Genomic DNA, 21,699 nt, shown 5'->3' on the forward strand with positions numbered 1-21,699 from the left:
TTGGAAAGCAAATTGGATCAGAGTCCTCAAGCTTCATTAAGGCTAATAGTTGTTAAACGCCACATTTCCATTGTTAGGGAAGTTATGGCTAGACTCTCTAAACATTATCATTATTTTGTTTGACTTAATGTAGTGCACTCTTCAAATAGACTCCTATTCTAAGTGTAAAGCAGGATATACCTGAGGTTTCTATATAAAGAAATAAATAACCTATGGCTCTAAGAATACTTTTTTGGTACAAACTGAAGGTATGAACTCTTTTTTGTATTAAAACCAATAATACAAGTTCTATTAAATACATCAAAAGGCATGAAAAGAGTGTTTGACAAAATCCCAAACCATTTAATTTCCTTTTTCCTTTGTCCCAATGGGAAATGGAACGGGCCACTGGAGAAGCGCAGTGGAAACTGACAGATTTAAAGTGACAGCCTGCACAACCTCAGCCACGTCAGACAGTCTTTCCGTCCCTGCGGTTTCAACTGCCTGCTGCTCAGGAATGGGAATATGTTCCCGGAGTTCCCTGCAACTAAACCACAAGGTACCGGCACCAGGTACAGTGGTTTCTTTTTCTGTGACGTCTGAGAGAGCCATGTGATGAGTGGGACGTACAGTAGTTTACCGAAACTCTGATGCAAGTGGAAGCAGACACTCAGTGTGGATTATGTAAAGGAAATTCGGTTAATGAGAAAGATGTGTGCGGCTGGGACGGCATGCGTCAGCTCTATCCACATGTTTACCTTCTTAAAAATCACAGTGACTTGCTGTTTGTGCATTTCAGACCTCTAGAAATGAACCAGCCCACAAGTTACAGACCAAGAGATAATTTGAGTTACAGCTGACTGAAGTTATTTCGGAACGGTCTTTTAGTTATTCGCATACCACAATGACACAAGAGCACCTGGAAAACTGTGACCATGGGCTCGGGCCTCAAGCATGTGGCAATGACGTACGGTCTATGTCGTGCAGTTCAAAATCAAACAACCTCATCTTAAAAAGTACATCTCGTAAAACAAGACCGCCAAACATCCAAAACGTCTCCTAAACATAAAGCCACAAGATCCCTTTCTGATCAGGTCGGGCTCTAAGGCTAACAGCTGGATTAGTCATCCAGACCTCACTGCAATGAAAGATCTGGACCATGTTGGACAATCCTGAGGGAGGTATCCATTTCAAGTGCTGTCAGTGCCTTTAGAGAAGACTGATGTATGTGTAAATAATTTCTCACTGGGCTTCTGCAACATCCATGAGAGTCTTTGACAGATGTCTTTTCATGAGAGAGAGAAAGTGGCTACCAATGTACCAATCTGGATTTCAATATGATTTCATTGTAATTTCCATCTTACAAAAATGGTCAGGAAGTCAAGGAGCTTTTAAGTTCAGTGACAGAATATTTGAGCTTTAGCAGAAATCCTAAAACCCCCTGAAATGGTTTGACGAATGTAATTTTCTTTCCTGTGTTGATACCTAAAACAGGATATGGCACATTTCTCAATCATTCCTGAACTGGAGAGGTGTATTGATATGCCCTCTGCTGGACACTGGAGAATGTGCAGATGAGACAAGGCCAAAAAAAAAAAATTATAATGAGGTGTTCACAGCCAACTTAAAATGAACCCTGCCATCACCAATCATCTACATGTCAAGAAACAAGCAATAAGCCATTATACTGAAGTAAAATGTGTTTGCTAGCATTAATTGAGTCAATATTGCAAAGCTGGTTAAGTCCAGTGACCCATTCCTCTCTCTGACCAAAATGTTTCTGTTCAAAAGGAAGCATCTTATGCTTTAGTTATGGCCTTATTAATAAGCAAACTTTTAATTTTTTTAAAAATGAACTTTTAAAAACAATCCACAAAGCCTCTCAAGCCATTTCTGACTGAATATTGTCATGCCTTTTATTAACACTCACCTAGGTAGGGGATGCAGGGAGCCATTTTGAGGGACCTGGTGTACTCTCTCATCCGATTGTAATTCTCTTCCTTTGACGTCAGAAAGTCAAGCTTCTCAAAGGTGGCCTTGTCCTTTCGACTGATCAACTGTTAAGAACAGAAACCAAACAAGACACAAATAGTTCATTCAATCAGAATTAAATTAGCAACACCTAATGGCTAATTCTCAAGTGTGAAATATAAATCAGAGGTATTGAATTCAAGTAAAAACAAAAATATTAATCTATACAATTTGAAGTGTATTCAAAGGCAACAAAAATTAGTATTGTAATATTTTTGTTATGTTAGTTACCTGTTAATTAATTTAAATAAGATTAAAAAAGATGATACATATTTAAATGAATATCAATTTAAAATATTTTCAAATTTCACTAAGAAAACTTTTCCAGTTATGCCTTTGAATACATTTTTAATCAATTTTAATGTATTAATTATTATTTTTACTTGGCAAATTGATCATCTTTTTATAATATTTGAATGAATTAATAGAGGTATCTGAGATGAAAAACATTTGCCAATAATTATATTAAGAATAATTATTTTATTATTTTTAATGAGTGTTAAACTAATAATAACAATAATAATAATTATTATTAATTTTTTTTTTATCTCAGCTCTGCCTCATTCACTTAAATATACAGCTCTTGAAAAATAAACAGAGTTACTCCCCAGTTGGCCACTAACTTTAGTAGGGGGACTTGGGGAGGCGCAGTTTTGTTAAGTTTGTCAGAGGGGAACCCCACTCAGTCTTCTGATCTAAATAAAGCTATCTGCAAATATGATAAATATGAAAAACAAGAAAACCTATTGGGAGACTAATGAAAAAAGTTCCCAGAGCTCAAACTCCAAACATATGCTATCGGCACTGGACATATTTCTCATTTATGGAAAGCACATGATCACATGAAACAGGCTCAGTGTCTAGAAGGTCTTTATGAGTGACATAAATTCACCCAACGCTTCCTTGCAGCACATGTGCTATTGAAAAACATCAGTAGGGATGACCATGTGCAAAACCCCTGTTAGGATTAACGAAAAGCTCATTAACTCAAAAATTCCATCACCCATGGCTTTATCACATCAAGTGCTGCACAAAGTACTTCAACATGTTCCTCTGGTATTAGACAAATACACATACTACTATCCAGTCTGTTCACACTTTCATAGGTTTAGTCAGAGAGGAGATTTTGTTCAAACAATGTAAGCAACAGTTGCTGAAACCACACTGTTGGCAGATGAACTTCTAGCAGTCTCCAGAGGTGAAAATCATTTCATCAGTCATTCACTTTTTAATCTTCACATCTTGTTAAACACAGTGCGTATAATAGTATAATACAATCCATGTCTTCTAGCATAATGTTAGATTATGTTACTCTTTTAGTTTTTAGTTGCTTTAGACTAAAAAAGTTGGTAGGAAATAGTAAACATTTTAATTGCAATATCAAATTTTGAGTGAAGTGCATTATTTAAATATCACTCTTCCATACAATGAAAGTGATGGTGACCAGAGACTGTCAAGCTCCAAACAAGACAAAACAAACAAACGATTTCACTTTCATTGAAAAAAAAATCCAGCAAGGAATTCATGTGGATTGAGTAAAGCAAAGATAGTAAAGTAAAGAGTAAAGACATGGCGGTGAGTAAATGATGATAGAATTTTCATTTTTGTGTGAACTATTCTGAAACGAAACAAAAACAAAACACAAAATACATGAAGGTGAGTAAATGATGACAGTTTTCAGTTTTGGGTGAACTACTCCTTTAAATAATGAAACGGGGGAAAAAAAATCTACCTGTATGAAAGCGTATTGATAGTTGATATAGATAGTTGATCGTTACATAGATATATCATGCATAAACACTGAGTGACTGTGACAGATTATACTAGTCATTTACAAGCCGAGTTGCTCTAATCAACATGACTTTTGGATACATTTAATTTACAACAGCTTCATACTCAAGCAATACAGTTAGGGAGTGGAAAGCATTTAGATGCTAGCCTAAAATTTACCTGAATAATTTAATGAACCACAGCAATGTCAACAATGGATTCTTCTCATCACAGAAAAGTGATTTTTCCCTCCCTTCTTTTATTTGCCAAAGGAAGCAGTATGAATTTGATTTTAAACGGTGCTGAGATATTCCATGGCAGGGAAGTTAGATCACAATACCATCAATCAGGGACCCTGGTGTGGAAATAATAATATTATGACAAAGATTTGAAGAAATACTGCGAGCTAAGTGAGACTGCTTATGATATTTTAAGGAAAAACTAATTACAAAGCTATTACAAATGATGAACAGGGATGGATAAATAAATTATAAGAGCACCGGCATATTTCAGTCAATGTGATTTCCATGTGTGCGTGTATGCGTGCACCATCTCAGCAGCTACTCTAGTCATTTTCTGTCTGCGATAGAGCAATCAAATGCCAAAACAAAACCTTTTTCTGATCTTCATCAAGCCTCCATCACCCGCCACCACGACCACAGCAGCACACAGGGACTTAAGCGCCTGCCACACTGGCATTACTCATTTCCATAGACACATACAGCGCTAAACAATCCCTCCGAGGGCGATGAAAGTGAGGGGATTCCTTCAACCACTAACATCTTTATTTTATTTTGCAGTAACACATGACTTACTTTGATTACAGTAGTTCATGAAGGCCATTACTGTGCTTTAGCAGTTAAAGCCTCCATACATCAAAAGCTGTAAAGACGGAGCAGCATTGAGCTCAGGGACACATTCGGAACAACTGCGGATGCGGTTCTTAGCTATAGGTGCAATGTTAAAAAATATTGTCTTTTTATTTATTTTAGAACTGGAAAAAGAGCGGAACAGGGGATCAATTTAAAGTAAATGGAAGTAGGAGAAAGAATTGTGCAAGAAAAAAAAAGGATGGGAAAAGAAATGAAACGGTAGTATGTGCTATGTTCCAATCCCATATAAAATTAATGGCCAACTGGTTTTATTGATTAGCCAAAGCCAAGTTTTGACGTGTATTTGGCAGTTGGCGAGTGTTGCAACACTGGGAGAATGCTGGGATACATACTCTGGAATCAAGGGGCCATCTGTCTTCACTGTATATAAGCTCGCCCTTCTGCATCTCATCTCTTCACCAAAAGCTTTACATCTTTCCTTCATTTCAGTGAACATTATTATTATTTGACTTCCCTTCTCCAGTATCTTTCCTCTTGATGCTTGTCTCATCTTAATACTCCCATACTGTATACAGTGGGCTCTCAAAGTCTGAGACTTCTACTGAAAATGATGCATATATTTTGCATCATTTATCATGAATCATAAGAATAACAATAAGCAGAAGAAATAAATGAATGTGTTCAAAAGATTTGAAGGGAAGTAAATGACAAAATAATTTGAATTTTTTGGGGTAAATAAATAAATAAATCATGCATTGAATAACCATTTCTGTTAAAAGTAAAATAAAATAAAAAAATCCACAAAATTCCCCAAACACCACAAGTATGTCTCATACCTGATCATGTTATCCAAAATGATCATTTTGCATTTGAATGTCTTTACAAAGAATCACGATTAATGTCACAAAACTATTTAATTAGTGACCAACAAATAGTGCCGAATTATTAGTTTATTTTTTACAATGAATCTCTTAACCTGAACTTTCCTTTGTTTCAATTTTTTCAAAATCCTAAAACTTTGATTATGGCTGCTCTAGGTAAAACAAATACAAGATTTTTCAAGTGATCTAAGACTTATGAACCCCACTATATGCATTACTATTTACGCTTGACTGACAGGCAGCATTCACTGCATAAAGCAGAACAGACTTATAAACCTAAAAGTGCTGAAAATAATGATAAAGTCATTTCAAATCTGTATCTTCGTATATAATGTGCTCCAAAATGTATACCAGCGAGCACCGAATTCGTCCTAATTCATTGCATGCCTACTGGGAAATCAGCAGTTAATCTTCAAATAAGTGGAAACATGGCCTTGAAGTCAAGCGGTTCAGAAATTGGCTGGAACAAATGACATAAAGAATTACTCACTCCAGTCTGTGCCATGGGCAGTGAAACATAAACCATTTGCACAGCAAAACCGAAAACAGTCATTATAGTCAGGCAGAACCGTCAGCAAATACACGCAAGTGCCTTTTCATTATGAACAGGACAACAGATGAAATGCTTCAATCTATAATTAAAACAGAACCATAGTTCAAATGTGCAGATTTTCTCGAATACAAGCTTCAGGGTTCTGGGACGCATGGAAAAGAAACCTCTTAAAACAGGGCCGCAATGAATCAGAATTTATCCCTGTAGATGGTGTGCAGGCACACAGTGTCTGGCAATGTGACATGCCTGTCTTTAGTGAGACTTGAAGCATTATGTGATGCAAAGAACACTGATTAAGGTCTGTGACCTGGCATTGATCCATCTGGACCTCATAGCACTCATAACAATTGTGTGATTGTATGAACTGGTGTGACTGTAACACAAAGAAAGTTTTTGCAAATGCATGAAATAAAATCAATAATTCAGCCACAATGCAGTAATAAAAAAAAATAAAAATAAAAATAAAAAAATTTAAAAAAAGGATTTTGTTATGTGTATCAAAATGTCTTTCTCCTTGTTCAGGTTTGACTGTAGTAAAATTAATGCGAAAACTGACACTTCAAATCAACATAAAAAAAAAAATTCAACATAAAAAGTAGTCTTTCATAATGTCTAAATATATATCCAAATCCACAACTTAATAAAAAATTTTATGTCTAAAAAACAACTAGAGAATTTATAAGCCTTTTTTATTTAGAGCTATATCGGAACCTAGTGGTTACACCAGGGCAATACGTAAGTATTTATTTTTTTACTCCCACCAGACGCCACTAATCTGCCTTAAAATATTGGATTTTAATATCATTGTCTCCATTTTAACAAGAAATACAGTTTTAATTGAAATGTACCACACAAAAATAGATGTCAACGTGTCAAATTTCCCACATTGCCCAGAGCATCACCCTCCCTTCACAAGCTGGTCGTCATCCCACAGTGCATCCTAGTGCCATCACTTCCCCAGGTAAAGGTTGCACACGTACACGGCCGACTCACCAGACCAGGCGACCTTTGTCCACTGCTTCAAGGTCCAGTACTGACGCTTGCGTGCCCATAGGCACTCTGATTGGTCTGTGGCTATGCAACCCCATATGCAGCAGAGTGTGATGCACTGTCTTTTGTGATACATTAATCTCAAAACCATTATTAAAATTTAGTGTGACTTGTCCCTCAGTAAACTTTCTTTTGGCTTGGACCAGACGGGATTCCTTTGTGTCCCTTGTGCATTGATGAACCTTGGGCGCCAAACACCCTGTCGCTGGTTTGTGGTTTTTCCCTCTCAGACCACTGTTGGTAATTTCTCACCACTGCTGACCAGTAACAACCCACAAGTCTTGCCGTTTCAATCTGGCCCTTGCCAAAGTCGCTCAGATCTTTACTCCTGCCCATTTCTCCTGCATCCAACACGTTGTTTAAGAGAACTGATTGTTTGCTTACCATCTAATCTACCCAGACCTTAATATGTGGCCATATAAGGAAATGATCAACAATATTCACTTCACTTGTGACTGGTCATAATGTTTTGGCTCAATCAGTGTATGTCTGTGTGTATATATAAAAATTCAGTGTTGTGATGTAAACAGAACCAATAGCAGCTTTTCCAGCATCAGGCCAAACCGCTCTCTTTGCTTAAAGGACAAGTTCGGTATTTTACACTTAAAGCCCTGTTTACAGATCGTTTCTGATGAAATAGAACGGTTGAGATAAAAATGTGGACACATGCTGCTGTCCCGAGAATTTTAGGTTTATTTCGCTTCTCCCCCCCACCTACAGAATGGCAGCCTATGGGCACTGGAACAATCCTTCCTAAAACGCATTAAACTTTCGATTACAAAGACGTGAAACTCACCGAGTGGTCAGGGGTGTTCACTGTTATGCTCACACAAAAATCGCTGCAAAAGATGCTTTCCAACAGGTTTTATCGTAGTTTTTGTCCAACTCCATTGACTTGAATTGGATGGGCTGTGTGCAGTACGGTATTACTCCGCCGCTTCTTCTTCTGCTTCTTCTGTGTATTCAATTAAATGCCAGTGGTTTGCTTGCAATTGGCAAAGGTGCATTATCGCCACCAACTGGGCTGGAGTGTTTATTATTCAAGCTCTCAACGGAAGAATCTACGGGTGTGAGACGTTTGGAAAAATAGGTCCACAGTTTTACAACGAATGGTAAAACACCTGTTGGAAAGCATCTTTTGCAGCGATTTTTGTGTGAGCATATCAGTGGACACCCCTGACCACTCGGTGAGTTTCACGTCTTTGTAAACGAAAGTTTCATGCGTTTTATGAAGGATTGTTCCAGTGCCCATAGGCTGCCATTCTGTAGGTGGGGGGGAAAGCGAAATAAACCTAAAATTCTCGGGACAGCAGCATGTGACCAAATTTGAATCTTAACCGTTCTATTTCATCAGAAACGATCTGTAAACAGGGCTTTAAGTGTAAAATACCGAACTTGTCCTTTAACCATTCCATTCCGAGCCGATCCGGACCAGCCGTTACAGTTTGATTTTCCACTGTGGTGCTGATAACAGAGCTTTTTGGAATGTAATACAAATGCGTCAGTTGGTGCCTTGGTAACGCAAGAGTTTACAGACGATGTGAGGTGTAAATAGTGACCGCATTATGGAGGATGATCAGATATTTCTTTTAATTTCATTATTAATTTGTGTTTGTGTTGCTCAAACAGCGCGCTTTGGCAGCTACAGAGAAACTGGTAGCCAGGCAACAGAAAAGTGACCAATCCTGAGAAGCGATGTCACTGAACGCATTCTACCAGCACGGTTTAGCACGGTTTAGCACGGTTAGCCGAACGTGCTGAGAATTCCGGGCCGAGAGTGGTTTGTAATCGTGCTGTGGCTCAAGTGGAAATATAACTGGAACCATTCCTTACCGTTCTTAGAACTTTTCGGCCCGATTAATGAAATACACTGATAAATTGAATAAACCTTGTTGTCAAATATAATATTAAATAAATTACTTTATTAAACAGAATATTATGTAGTATTATATATATTTAACTATGTTATTGTCAAAATTCCCCTGTGGCAAAGCTAAATACATGGCAAGGAAGTTGAGCTTGTGGTATTCGACAAACGGCCCTGCCGCAGTTACTTCTAAACAACACGCTCCCTCTTTTTCCATCTTTTCTCAATTTGCAGAAGTGCTGTGGCCAAATGTGGAATGTTAACTCTGGAAGCTGCTTACATCTCATCATCAAGGTCCCAAAGCGAGTCTGAATTCTCTCTACCACTGACATCTCTCAACAAAATAAGTAATGAATAGGAAAACTGCCTAATTTGTCTCTCGAAGAGTCAATTACTACCTTAAAAACTACTGCACTGAGCTTCCTTGGATCTTTATTTGTTTACACTGTTTACCCCTTTTTAATATCATGATTCTCAAAGTAACATGCATGTAAAAAGTAATGAGACAGAAGTTAAATGAGTCATCAGTTTAAGTATGAAGAATGATTTTAAATAGAATCTGAAAGAAGTGGCATATCCGCCATACAAATTAAGAAGCTTTTAATGCTTTTTAAAGATATGCCGACCTAGATCCTACAGATAAAATATAGATTGAGCATGAAAAAAAATATTTCAAATAATTATTATTTAAACTGTAAATGTTGCTTAAACGCATTTTGTTTTCTACAAGTCTCCTGACGTACCCAGCTAATTAAGTCTACTCAATGAGGGCTGGTTGTAAGTGTTGTCAGTACAGCATATAGAGTTTAGCCCTTCTATTTTTCCCCTCAAGAAAAGAGGTCAAAAGGTTTTGGACCTAAAACTGGGGTAATGCGAATACTTATAAATAGATTTAAAGCTTTTGCAACATTAAACTAGGTCTCAGAAACAGCACTTTCAAAATTTTCCAAGCCACTTAAATGTTCAAAAAGGGATCCGATTATTTCACTGTCCTCATGCATTCAGACGGTCTTCTCATCTGCATCTCTGCAAATAAAATCAAGGGAAATCGAAGAGCACTAGGGCTCCCAGGAGAAATAAAAACAAACACTGCATTGTCAGCTTATTAAGCATTTGGTGGTTATATACAAAAAAATCCCCTGCAAGTCAACAGAATATTAAATGAGAGATCCCCCCCCCCCTAAACAAAATAGAATGGAAAATTCCTTTAGTATGTGCTGCAGAGGCTATGATACTCTAATACTATATCACAAATTTAAAACAGTTCAGAATTTATGTTCATAATCAGGTATATCACTACTAAACACTAAATTTCCATGCAAGCTATATTTATCATACTTAAAAACCTTTTATTTTATGGCTTATACTTTATGAATTTCTATTTAAATACATATTATTTAAACTGTTGACTAGATGTATAAATAAAAAAGTATAAATATAAATATATATAAAAAAAATAAAATTAAATAAAATTAAAATAAAATAAACCACCCAAACCTTGCATAGGTCTTGCTTACCGCCCAGGACTTGCTCAGTCTGAAGATGGGTGCGCTCTGAAGGGCTGAGACCACCGAAACCAGAGAGTGCAGGTTATTCAACTCAAGCAGTTTCTGTAAAAACACAGAAGACACAGTCTTAATAAACATAACCCACTTACATGACTTATGTAAGACAACTGTAGTCTTCATAGAAGTCAGGACCCACTAAATTAAAAGCCTTCTGATTTTCATAACCTCTGATGCTCTTTGCCCATTTTTGACTGAACAATTTTAAGGTCTGGTGTTTTTTTTATATATATATTTTTTTTTACTTCATCCTAATGGTACAAAACCTGATAGTGACTGACTGACAATTCTGACTTTTTTCCCTCGCAATTCTGATTTATTTTCTCAGAATTGTGAGATATAAACTCACAATTGTGAGTTATAAACTCTGAAGAAATTCTGAGGAAAAAAGACTGACTTTTTTTTTCTTTTTCTCACAATTCTGGAATTCATCCACTTCTCACAATTCTGACTTTATATCACACAACTCTGAGGAAAAAAAAGTAAGAATTATGAGATAAAAAGTTGCAATTACCATTTTGTAAACAAGCTTTCACATTTTTGTGCATTTTTCATAACAATAAAAAAAAAATTAAGTTAATTTTTTAAATATTTTTTCTTCTTCATCAATAATCTACCAAGTGTCTTCTTTAAAAACAGACCAAACTTAAGTCAAGTCAAGTCACATTTATTTATATAGCGCTTTTTACAATACAGATTGTTTCAAAGCAGCTTTACAGAGATAACAGGAAAATACAAGAAATAGCATCACAGTCCAGCTTAAGTAAGTTCAGTGATGTTTCATTTTGTTGTAAAAAAGTTATTAATTTAGTTCATTTATATATATATATATATATACAGCTCAGTTCAGTGTTTGTTCACCCCCCAGGCAGCATTATAGGTCAGAAGTCAGATTGGATTGGAACAATTAGAATATTATCCAGTTCCATCTGGTTGAAAATCGGATTCATCACGGGTATGGAGACGGGTTTGTTGAGGATCGATGCCGATGGATGTCGTGTCGATGAGGCCTTCACAGGGGAGAGTCTAGTTGACACAACCTCTGCTGAATGTCTGTGCTCCAAAACATTCAATATTTATGACCGCTTTAGTTGTAAATTTCATTTTCAAGTCTACACTCAAAAAGGTTAACAGGTAATAAATGGATTATAACTACTGTATAAATATCATTTAATACCATAAAATCCCCTAAAACACTAAATATGAAATAAAAAAACATTATCAAATTAAAATATAGACCGTACATTCATTTCATTGGAAAAAAAAGGTCATTTTGACTGGCATGCGAGAAGCACCAGAGGGTTTAAGTCAATGTACACTGATTTGTTTTATATCCATTTATATTCGGTCTTCACTCAATGTTTTCCGGTCTGGTCCTGTCACGCTAGTCTCATTCTTCTTCTTTTTTCTTCTAGGCTGACCTCTGTAAAGCACTGTTTCACCCACCTTTATGGAATAAAGGAAAGCAGCACTATTTCATTTTTTTTTTTTAGTCATTGGCTGATCTGCTTTATCCATTAGCGTAACCGTTAGCGTAGCCCACTCAGGCTAACTAGGGCACGTCCGTCGGTAGCAGGGTATGCAGCTCTTTCAGCTTTGGCAGGTAGAGTAGGGTGAGTGTTCAACCATAAGGAGTCATTCAGCGGGTTTCCTGTATCATGGTACATTGAGTTTCAGGAGAGCATGTAGGCTGATTGAATTCACAGCAGTCTGTGGCTCTCTGTTTGTGTGACTGTTGGCACGAATGGCAAGATAAGCTTCTAAATAACTGCATGATGGTTTGGGAAATTTCTCAAGTTTCATTTCAATAGAAATATTTCTTTTTAAATGTTTAAAATTGAAGTTTTTTTATGCCTTTATTAAAGCAAAATATCCTATCTAATAAGGACATGCAGAATAAAAACAAAAAATTACTGAATTTTATGAGACATTCCAATCAAAATTTTAAGTGATAAACTCAAAAGCAATAAATTCCATGCTACTGTCAATTTAAAGATTCAGTAAGTAAAGTAATTTACTATGAACAATAGGAGTGGACTGGAAATATAAAACCACAACTTTTCATTTTAAAAAGTTCATTTTAAAATGTAATTTTACAGTTCATTCACAACATTTGTTTTCAAGGCAACTCTGCTATCTGTAATAAATTACATTTTAAAAGCAATTACAAGACAGATGGAAAGTCAAATTTGCGTGAAATGATTTGAGAGAAGTTATTAAGAATAGCAGTTATACTGAACTGTGTAGTTAATCACTTTCAGATGAGAAAATAGCTGTGATGAGAAATTACAGTATTTGGTTTATTAGTAACAGTGATGACATATTTGACACTACAGGCACTTTTGACACTATTTGATAGTTTTTATATTCTCCCTGTGTTTTTTGATATCGTCATTTGAAGATCATTAAGAAATCGAATGGCTCCGTCTTTCTAACAGTTGAAGGCAAAGGAAAAACTGACATACTGAAAGCTGTTTAAACGGTGTCTGAGATGAATCACAGTCAGATTAAGACCTTTTTATTGCTCCCATTCTCGATTCATGCCATAAACACTTACCACTCCTGTACAACCCCTCTACTCGTTCTCATTGGTCAAAAACAGAAGGCTTTAATCCATCAAGACTTGCATAACATCATTAAAATTGGCTATTGTTAAAGGACACGAAAACCTTTATGTTTAATGAATTTCTAATAACAAAAGTTATAGTAACGCCAGTGCCAAGGACAATTACCAGGATATCAAATGCAATTCAGATGTGAATACAAATATTAATAAATGTTTTACTGAACTTGATCAAAGTTATAGGGTTATATTTCTGCTGCCATGGCAACAAGCATAATGCAAAGATAACTAATGATAAATAAAGTAACCAAGCTGCACTGTCTGAGGGAACAGTGAAAACCAAAGACTGTCTCACCTTGGCAATTTTGATGAAGTGGCCCAATATTTCTGCTCGAATTTTCAGTGTTTGAGCCGTCAGTATCTCCCTCACTGCCCAGAAACTGACCTAGGAGAAGAAAAGGTCATATGTAAATTAGTGCTGTCAACGTTAACGCATGCGATACATTTTTGTCCAGTCTAACGCATAAAATTATTTAACGCAATTAACGCAGCATCCGATTTTTCTGTCATCCTTTGGCTAGCGTTACATTATATGATCACGCTCTTTTTCATGCAAATGCTTTTTTAAACCATTCAAGTGCGACAAGAAGAGGACGCAGTGCCTGTGAATGTCCTGACACACACACACACAATGCTATGGCAAGCCAAACTATTCATATATGAATATGAGTTCAATATGAACCCTGGTCGGGCATCTGATTGCACACTGACCCGTCAAAGGCATGCGATTTGACAGGAAAACGCACGTCCTCGACGTGTGATTTGCCATAAAAACGCGTGTTCTTAACGTACGCTTCGGGGTCACAAAAAACGCGCATCGGAAACACACGTCCTCATCATGTGATTTGCTAGAAATACGTGCACTTTGGAGTCACAGAAAACGCACGTTTTTGACAGTGACACTGGCCTCATGAAAATGGTGCCATTAAACAAGTATTTTAAATATACTGGGCCCTATCTTGCACCCAGCGCAATTGACTTTGTACACCGACGCACAGCGGACTTTTCCCTTGGCAGACGCATGTCGGTAAATTAGGGAATGAATTTCCCGGGTGCGGTTCAGCGAAAAGAGGAGGCGTGTTCCGGCGCAAACGTTCCCTGGTACTATTTTGCAGTTCCAGAAAACAATTCCACCACAGACCAGGAAAAACCTAGTCTAAAGTCAGTGGCGCGTTCAGATGCTATTTTAAGGACGCATGCTTGGCCATAATGTAGCGTGTGCACAACGCGTATACACTTTGCTTCTCTCATCTACACACAGACACAGCAGTTGCCATTTTTGCAAACCATACATAATTACAAGGAAAAATATACCACATGAGGGAAATCATTGTGGTGTCCATGAAGATGTGAAAAAATAGGCAGAAATCTAGCTTACACATTTACCCAAATTATTATACACCTGTTTAACCGAAGCTAATTTAGGTGGGTTTCTCCCATCCCCATACAATGTCACTTCTCTGTCTTTTACTGCCCTGACCAGAACGTCGGTATCCTCGGCTGTGAACCGCTCCTGGCGAATCCGCCGCTATCGGCCGTTATCAATCCGCCATGGAACAAACACGCCTGCTTTTAAAGGGAATGTGAGATGACGCTCTGATTGGTTTATTTCACGTTACGCCCAAACCACACCTATGAGTAATGCAGCTACTTCAGACCAACCCATTTTAGATTTGCATCGGGCGCAAGAGTCATTTCGAGATCCGCCCACAAAGTTACTTGCATTTCGCGTTTCATACTTGCGTTTCAGATCGTTAAAATAGGGCCCACTGTCTTTATGTTGTTTCTACATTAATTTGGAGATTAAGTGTGAAATTATTACATTATAAAATATCTTAAAAACATATAAAAACTTAAGTGTTTTTAATCGTGATTAAATCACAGAAAAATGTGTGATTAATCTAGTTTAAAAAAAAATTAATCGATTGACTGCACTCAAGACAAGAACTGAGATCCATAATGCACTAGTAGGAATTCCCACAATAGTTGTCTCTGCACAATAGAGTTAGGAATCAGAACATTTATTTAAAACTACTTTAGTGAAGGCAGAGCCTGAAGGTTTACATAATTTATAGCTATATGTTATGTAATTGCTCTTCTGACAAATACCAAAAGTTTTCAGCAAACATAACTCAAAATGGACGCAGACAGATTAACAATAAATAAATCATAAAAAATAAAGCAAATCTATCTAAATTTATGAGGAAAAAACTGTGAAGAGACAGTATTTCCTTATTCACAAGCTTGCCAGAAAACCTTTTTAGAATAAGACTAGGCAGCAAAACTGAATCTTTTCTTCTTTCCTGGAAAATAAGACATTTGTTGTTAATGATGACATTAAAAAGACCGAAATGGCAAATGTAATTGCAGACCTCAAACGGCCACTTCTAAGACATTTAAGCTCTTTCAAAATGAAATGCCATGTAAATAAATCTCATATTCATTCCTATTGTATACTGACCTTCATAAGCCGATATTTATAGCCTTATTTTCAGAACTGGGGATAAAGAAAGTGTTGTGCATTTACAGTAAAGGGTGTGGGAATAGATGAATTGGTCACGTCATTATAATGTGTGTGTGTGTGTGTGTGTGTGTGTTTCCGATAGTTTAGTAATAATCATACATTAGGTATAATTTGAAAGCGTAAACACTCAAAATTAATCTTGTCAAAACGGTTTTGAAATTGGACATTGGGTTACCATGCAAACGGTACTTTAAACTTTTTAGCTTTCTCAATTTTAGAGTCCAAATTATTTTGTACAATTTAGATTTTGTATAAAACAAAAAAACAATTATTAGCTCAGTGCATTTGGTTTACAGTAAACAAACTTTTTTTTTACACTTTCATTTTTTGAAGTGCTTCCACTTATGCAATGTCTTCTTTTAAAAGAGAACAACCTTAGGTCTGTATTCCAAAGCATTCATGAATTACAACCGTTTGAACCAGTTCAGATCTACTCCAAGTTTGCGCTCAAAGACCTGTCAATTTGCTCAATGCTGAAACATTTTTAGGGAAATTGTTGTTGACTAGGTGGTTCTTGGATGTTGTTTTGATTTTTTCAAAAGATGGTGTTCTGTCTGAACATTTAAGATCCACTGTTGTTAAACAATAAAGTAATGCCTTTAATGTCCATGAGCGTGCCACTGTAGCAGACACCTAAAAGTAGAAAGAGAAGTGTGGATGCCATTAGTCTGGAAAAAAAAAATGGAGAAAAACCCATCAACAGACACTTCTGTTGGATGTTTCCAGTTCTGTTTCTTGTATATTCTGTTATTTAAAGGAGTTAATGCAGCAGCTCCTGGATGAATTAACTATATGGACCAGAATTTGTCTATCTGAAGCACCTGTTGACCTCCATTATATGTTTTATTTCTGGTGGTGCTAATGGACCCAGGTCTTAGACCCAGGATAGGGCGATACATGAATAAGAGTGTGCTGAACAGCTCTAAATATACACCTCTGATCAGCAATTTTACACTCTATACCTCTGTTAACTGCTATAAATAGGTCTTTCAAACTGCTATACAAGGAAACAACCCTGAGATCTTGTTGAAATGACCAATATTTCAGGAAACTACCAGTGAAATGTTTAGTATTATCTAAATCACAAACAAAATACCTTAAAATTACATTTCCTTGTGCCAGAATTACACTTACAGCAGGATGTTAGTCTTTAGCTCCAGCCACCACCAAGTTTAGCAAACAGGGAATTAATATCGCAGTGAAGTTAAGCGTGTAATAAATAATCTTACAGTGCACCTGTTGGCTACGATGACAAGTGCAGATTTGCTTACCTGGTTAAATCTCCGTGTGAAGGCCACAACGTTGGGTGAAAGGCTGTGCTTCTCTTTCTTGTTCCATCCACAGCTAGCCAGCTCCTAAACAAACAAATAGTCAATTAAACCTTTCAACAGTGTTGTAATATTTAAGTCTAAGATGTGCAAGTGACATAAAACTACAATGTCATTTTATCTACACTACCGTTCAAACGTTTGGGGACAGAAAAGCTTTGTTTTTATGTTTTTGAAAGAAATCTCTTATGCTGCATTTATTTGATCAAAAAAAAAGTTAAAACAGTAATATTGTGAAATATTATTACAATTTAAAACCAATGTTTTCTATTTTATTATACATTTTGAAATACATTAATGTAATGTATTAGAGTGATGCAAAGCTGAATTTTCAGCATCATTACTTCAGTCTTCAGTGTCACATGATCTTTCAGAAATCATACTAATATGCTGATCTGGTGCTCAAGAAACAGTTCTTATTATTATCACAGTTTAAAACAGCTGTGCTGTTTTATATTATTGTGGGAACCATGATTATGCATTTATTTATTTATTTTGATATATAGAAAGTTCAAAAGAACTATTCATTTCAAATAGATTTTTTATAACAATGTAAAAGTTTTTACTTTCTCTTTTGATCAATTTAATGCATACCTGCTGTATTGATAAAAGTATTAAAGGGCACCTATTATGCAAAATTCACTTTTACATGGTGTTTGAACATAAATGTGTGTTGGCAGTGTGTGAGCAAAACCACCCTAGAATGATAAAAATCCACCCAGTGTTTTTTTTACAATCTCAATAAATCATAAGCACTGTCTCAGAATGAGCTGTTCTCAGATTCGGCGCAATGTGACGTAGAATTGAGCAGGCCCCTCCCACGACTGTTGAGTGACACTTCAGTTTGAGCCTAGACCCGCCCTGAGTGAGCTGGACACAGAGTCCGCCATTGTTCGACGCTTGAGCAGCTTTAGACAAGAATGTCTCCTAAGCGATTGAGGTGTGTTGTTGATGGATGTAAGAATGAACATAGCAGTTTTCATTTAATCCCGTTGTTACTCAAGGATGGATCTGTACTGTTTGTGATCAAGCTTACACTCTCCGGAGCAACAGGCCTAACGTGACTGGACACGGAAGAAATGAAAGTGCGAACGCGCTCTTTATGACAGCTCTTCGAGTCATTTTACGGATATAAGGTTTACCAGTTTATTTAGCACCCACTGAAAAGGTGTGTATATTTGTTTACTGTTAGTTGTAACGAGTGTTTTGTGTACTTCGCTGTGTATGTTGTTGATAATGAAAGGGAGAGAGAGAGAGAGAGTTTATGGATAAGACTTTAATGCGCACTTCTTATACTACGTTTATTCAGCTCTTACAGAGATTCTCTTGTGTGATGTACAATAAACTTCACTGAACTCGTCAGTATATTTTGGTCATCATTCGGACGGGTTTTGCTACAGCAGGCTTGTATTAGTGGATAAAAGCAGATGACAAATAAGTTATAACCATAATTAAACTAAACTATACCTGTTCTATGTCCATACAGCATATATGTGACCAGTCACGGAAAGTAGGGACACAAGTCGGTTCTGGGGCATTTTGAGTTATTCACATATTCTGAAAGTGTAGTATTCAAGCTTTCCAACGATGTGTAACACATGGAAATCTGATAATATTTGGAGAAGTTATGGCCATTTGAAGGTAGGCACTCAAAAAAACTGAAATGGTAGAAATCTGCTTCTAAAGATTGGCGAGTTCTCACCCTTCTGGGAATGACAATAGGGCTCATTTACATCTCATTTAGATAAGTCATACCCCCTGTAAAGCTCCCCCGTCTCCTCCTCCCCCCTGAATGTACCAATTCTACAAATTCTCTAAATAAAACATCTCCAGTTAACTGGCAGAGCATTCATTTCGTTCGTTTTTTAAATAAGATACTAGCGCTGAAATGTGTTTTTTTAAATCAAGTGATCAAAGTGCTCGTTGCCGCGGCGATCAGTGGCGCAGATACAGTGTGTGTTTACTCGTGCGGCTCGCGCACACACTCGACGCGCGCTTCAATCCGTTGCGTTGCTTGCGGATACTCTCTATATTCGTTCTGTTGAAATAACAAAATAATTAAAACGTTTGCGTGTCCCTGCTTGATATACAACCACTGATGAACATAATCGTTTTGATGAGAGAAAAAAACTATACGAGAAAAAAAAAACCTATACCAGGGTGGATTCGAACTCTCAACCTCTGACACGGCTAGCGAATGCTCTACCACTGCTCTACCATTATATTTGACACTGACAACATATATTAGGCTACATCTCATTAAACGACAAATTAAACCCCATGTAACCTACTATTTAAATCGATTGCTGGACATCGTAATGTTATTGGCGTCCATCTTCATTGATTTTTTAAATCAGATAGAGCCAAAGAGTATAGAATAGAGCCGGCCAGAGCGCTGCATAATAAGTAGCCACGCCGGCTTCAGTATGTAAATACACACCGACAATGACACGCCCCTACTGCGTGCTAGAATCTCCAAAAAACAAGCTGATTTCAACATCAAAATGTACGCTTTTAAATATACCAATACTGCTATCTCAAACATGGAGAGGCTTCTTCGTGATCTCAACTAACAGATTCTGCAAAAAAACGAAAATCACCAATTTTGAAAAAAAACGCTTCTTTTTCATTTTGCTCGAAAGTTGTGCTGCCGACTTGTGTCCCTGGTTTCCGTGACGGGTCACATATTCTCTGGCTCTGTGGGCATTATTGTCCGACTCCGAGTCGAAATAAACACCGCAACTGAGAGTTTCTGTTCTGATATTATCAGATGAGATTGTCCTGACTCTGAGCGCGAGCTCGTGAGGCTCCGCCCCCTGTGCCGTGCAGCAGCAGTTAATTTGCATTTAAAGGGCACACACTAAAACAGCGAGTTTTTCTGAGCCCCCAAAAATGACAATTTAAACATGCTGTAAAAAATGATATGTTGGGTATTTTGAGCTAAAACTTCACATACATACTCTGGGGACATCAGAGACTTATTTTACATCTTGTGAAAAGAGTCATAATAGGTGCCCTTTAATTTGTTGAGCATAAGACTGTCCGACTAAGAAAGGCATAAAAAGTAAAATACTATACACACAATAGTTAGAGCACCACAATTTTTATCCTTTTAGCATTAGTGAAATTTACTGCACATTTTACCATACTTTATTTGTTATAGGCCTTTGTTACAGGCTTATTTAGAAATTCTTTCTAAGTGAATTATAGGAATATTACATTTTGTAGAATAGAAGAGAAAAGAATGCACAGAACAAAACACACCCACTGCCTTCATCTCTTTGACATAAAAAGCTTTGCATGGGGACTTTATATGCTTCTAAGCCTCCTTAGGTTCACAGAGCTATGAATACTAACACTTTTATAGTATCGTGCAGACTAAGAGCAGATGGAAACATTCGAAGGCATTTCAGTTTCGACATGGACTGAGTGGAGTGGAGTTTCCATGTGAATAAGCAGCTCAGTCTGGGTACATTACCTTACCAAAATAATTTTGGGTCTGTTTGCTAAGTCATCACTTAAAGCCGCACATTTTGTCGGATTGAACAGTCAGGGAGTGGGACACAAGAAGTCTTGTTTGGTTATATACTACCATTCAAACATTTGGGTTCAATAAGATTGTATTTTGTTTTATACTTAAAAAAAAAAAAAAAAAGTATAATTTTATGCAACAAGGATGCATTTAAGTAAAAAAAAAAAAAAAAGTAAAAACTTGTACGTGTAAAGGATCCACTGGAGGCAAGTATAAATGAGAACCCAAGTGCAGTTTATTATAAACAAAACCAAACATGAAACAAAAACATGGCGTGGCATGAAAACTCAAAAATCAAGACATGGACATGGACATGGACATGGACATGGACATGGACATGGACATGGACATGGACATGGACATGGACATGGACATGGACAAACAGTGGTCTACAGGAAACAATACTTGACAAAGACACATGGCAAACATGAGGGCTTAAATACACAGACTAATGACAAGACAAGGGACACCTGTGAACAATGAACAGATGATTAACCAATGACAAGACACATGGCAGGATCACATGACAAACAGGGAATTACATGACAGACATGGAAACATGACATGAACAAACCCAAAACGTGACAGTACGCTGTTGCAAAATATTTCTATTTTAAATAGATTAATACTATCATGTGAAGAATCCTGGAAAAAAGGGTTCACGGTTTCCCTATTAAGCAGCACAAATGTTTTCTACATTGATAATAAGAGATGTGTCTTAAACATCAAAGAAATTGACCATCAAAGAGCATAAGCATATTCAAATTATTTCTGAAGGATCATGTGACACTAAAGACTGGAGTAAAGACTACTAAAAATTCAGCTTCACCATCACAGGAATAAATTACAGCTTAAAATTACATTTTATAATACAAATAATAGAAACATTTATTTTAAATTGTAATAATATTTCAATATTATTTTGATCAAATAAATGCAGCCTTGGTCAGCATTCTTTCAAGAACATTAGAAAATTGTACTGACCTCAAACTTTGATTAGTAGTGTATATTAGTTGTACATTTAAATTATTATTTAGCAGTTTTCAGTTTTCCATTATCATCATCTCTGACCCTAAGTATAATTTTATTTTATACATTTCTTTTTGCTGCTGGCCCTTGTGAAACACCCCTACAATCAACTCCAACACGTAGATGTTATAACT

At 36.6% G+C, this 21,699-nt stretch overlaps 1 protein-coding gene across 1 annotated transcript in view; it reads right to left on the minus strand.

Annotated features, from left to right (window-relative positions):
• ralgps1 (Ral GEF with PH domain and SH3 binding motif 1) overlaps positions 1-21,699 on the minus strand; it is a 114,570-nt gene that overhangs the window by 71,019 nt on the left and 21,852 nt on the right. Inside the window, exons 6-9 of the mRNA XM_079897883.1 lie at positions 16,948-17,031; positions 13,448-13,537; positions 10,482-10,574; positions 1,910-2,036 (exon numbers count right to left, since the gene is read on the minus strand). Coding sequence (XP_079754009.1) covers positions 1,910-2,036; positions 10,482-10,574; positions 13,448-13,537; positions 16,948-17,031 — 394 coding nt within the window. The remainder of the gene's footprint in view (positions 1-1,909; positions 2,037-10,481; positions 10,575-13,447; positions 13,538-16,947; positions 17,032-21,699) is intronic.

This window comes from Squalius cephalus (genome assembly GCF_949319135.1).
Source record: "Squalius cephalus genome assembly, chromosome: 16".
Classification (NCBI taxonomy): domain Eukaryota; kingdom Metazoa; phylum Chordata; class Actinopteri; order Cypriniformes; family Leuciscidae; genus Squalius; species Squalius cephalus.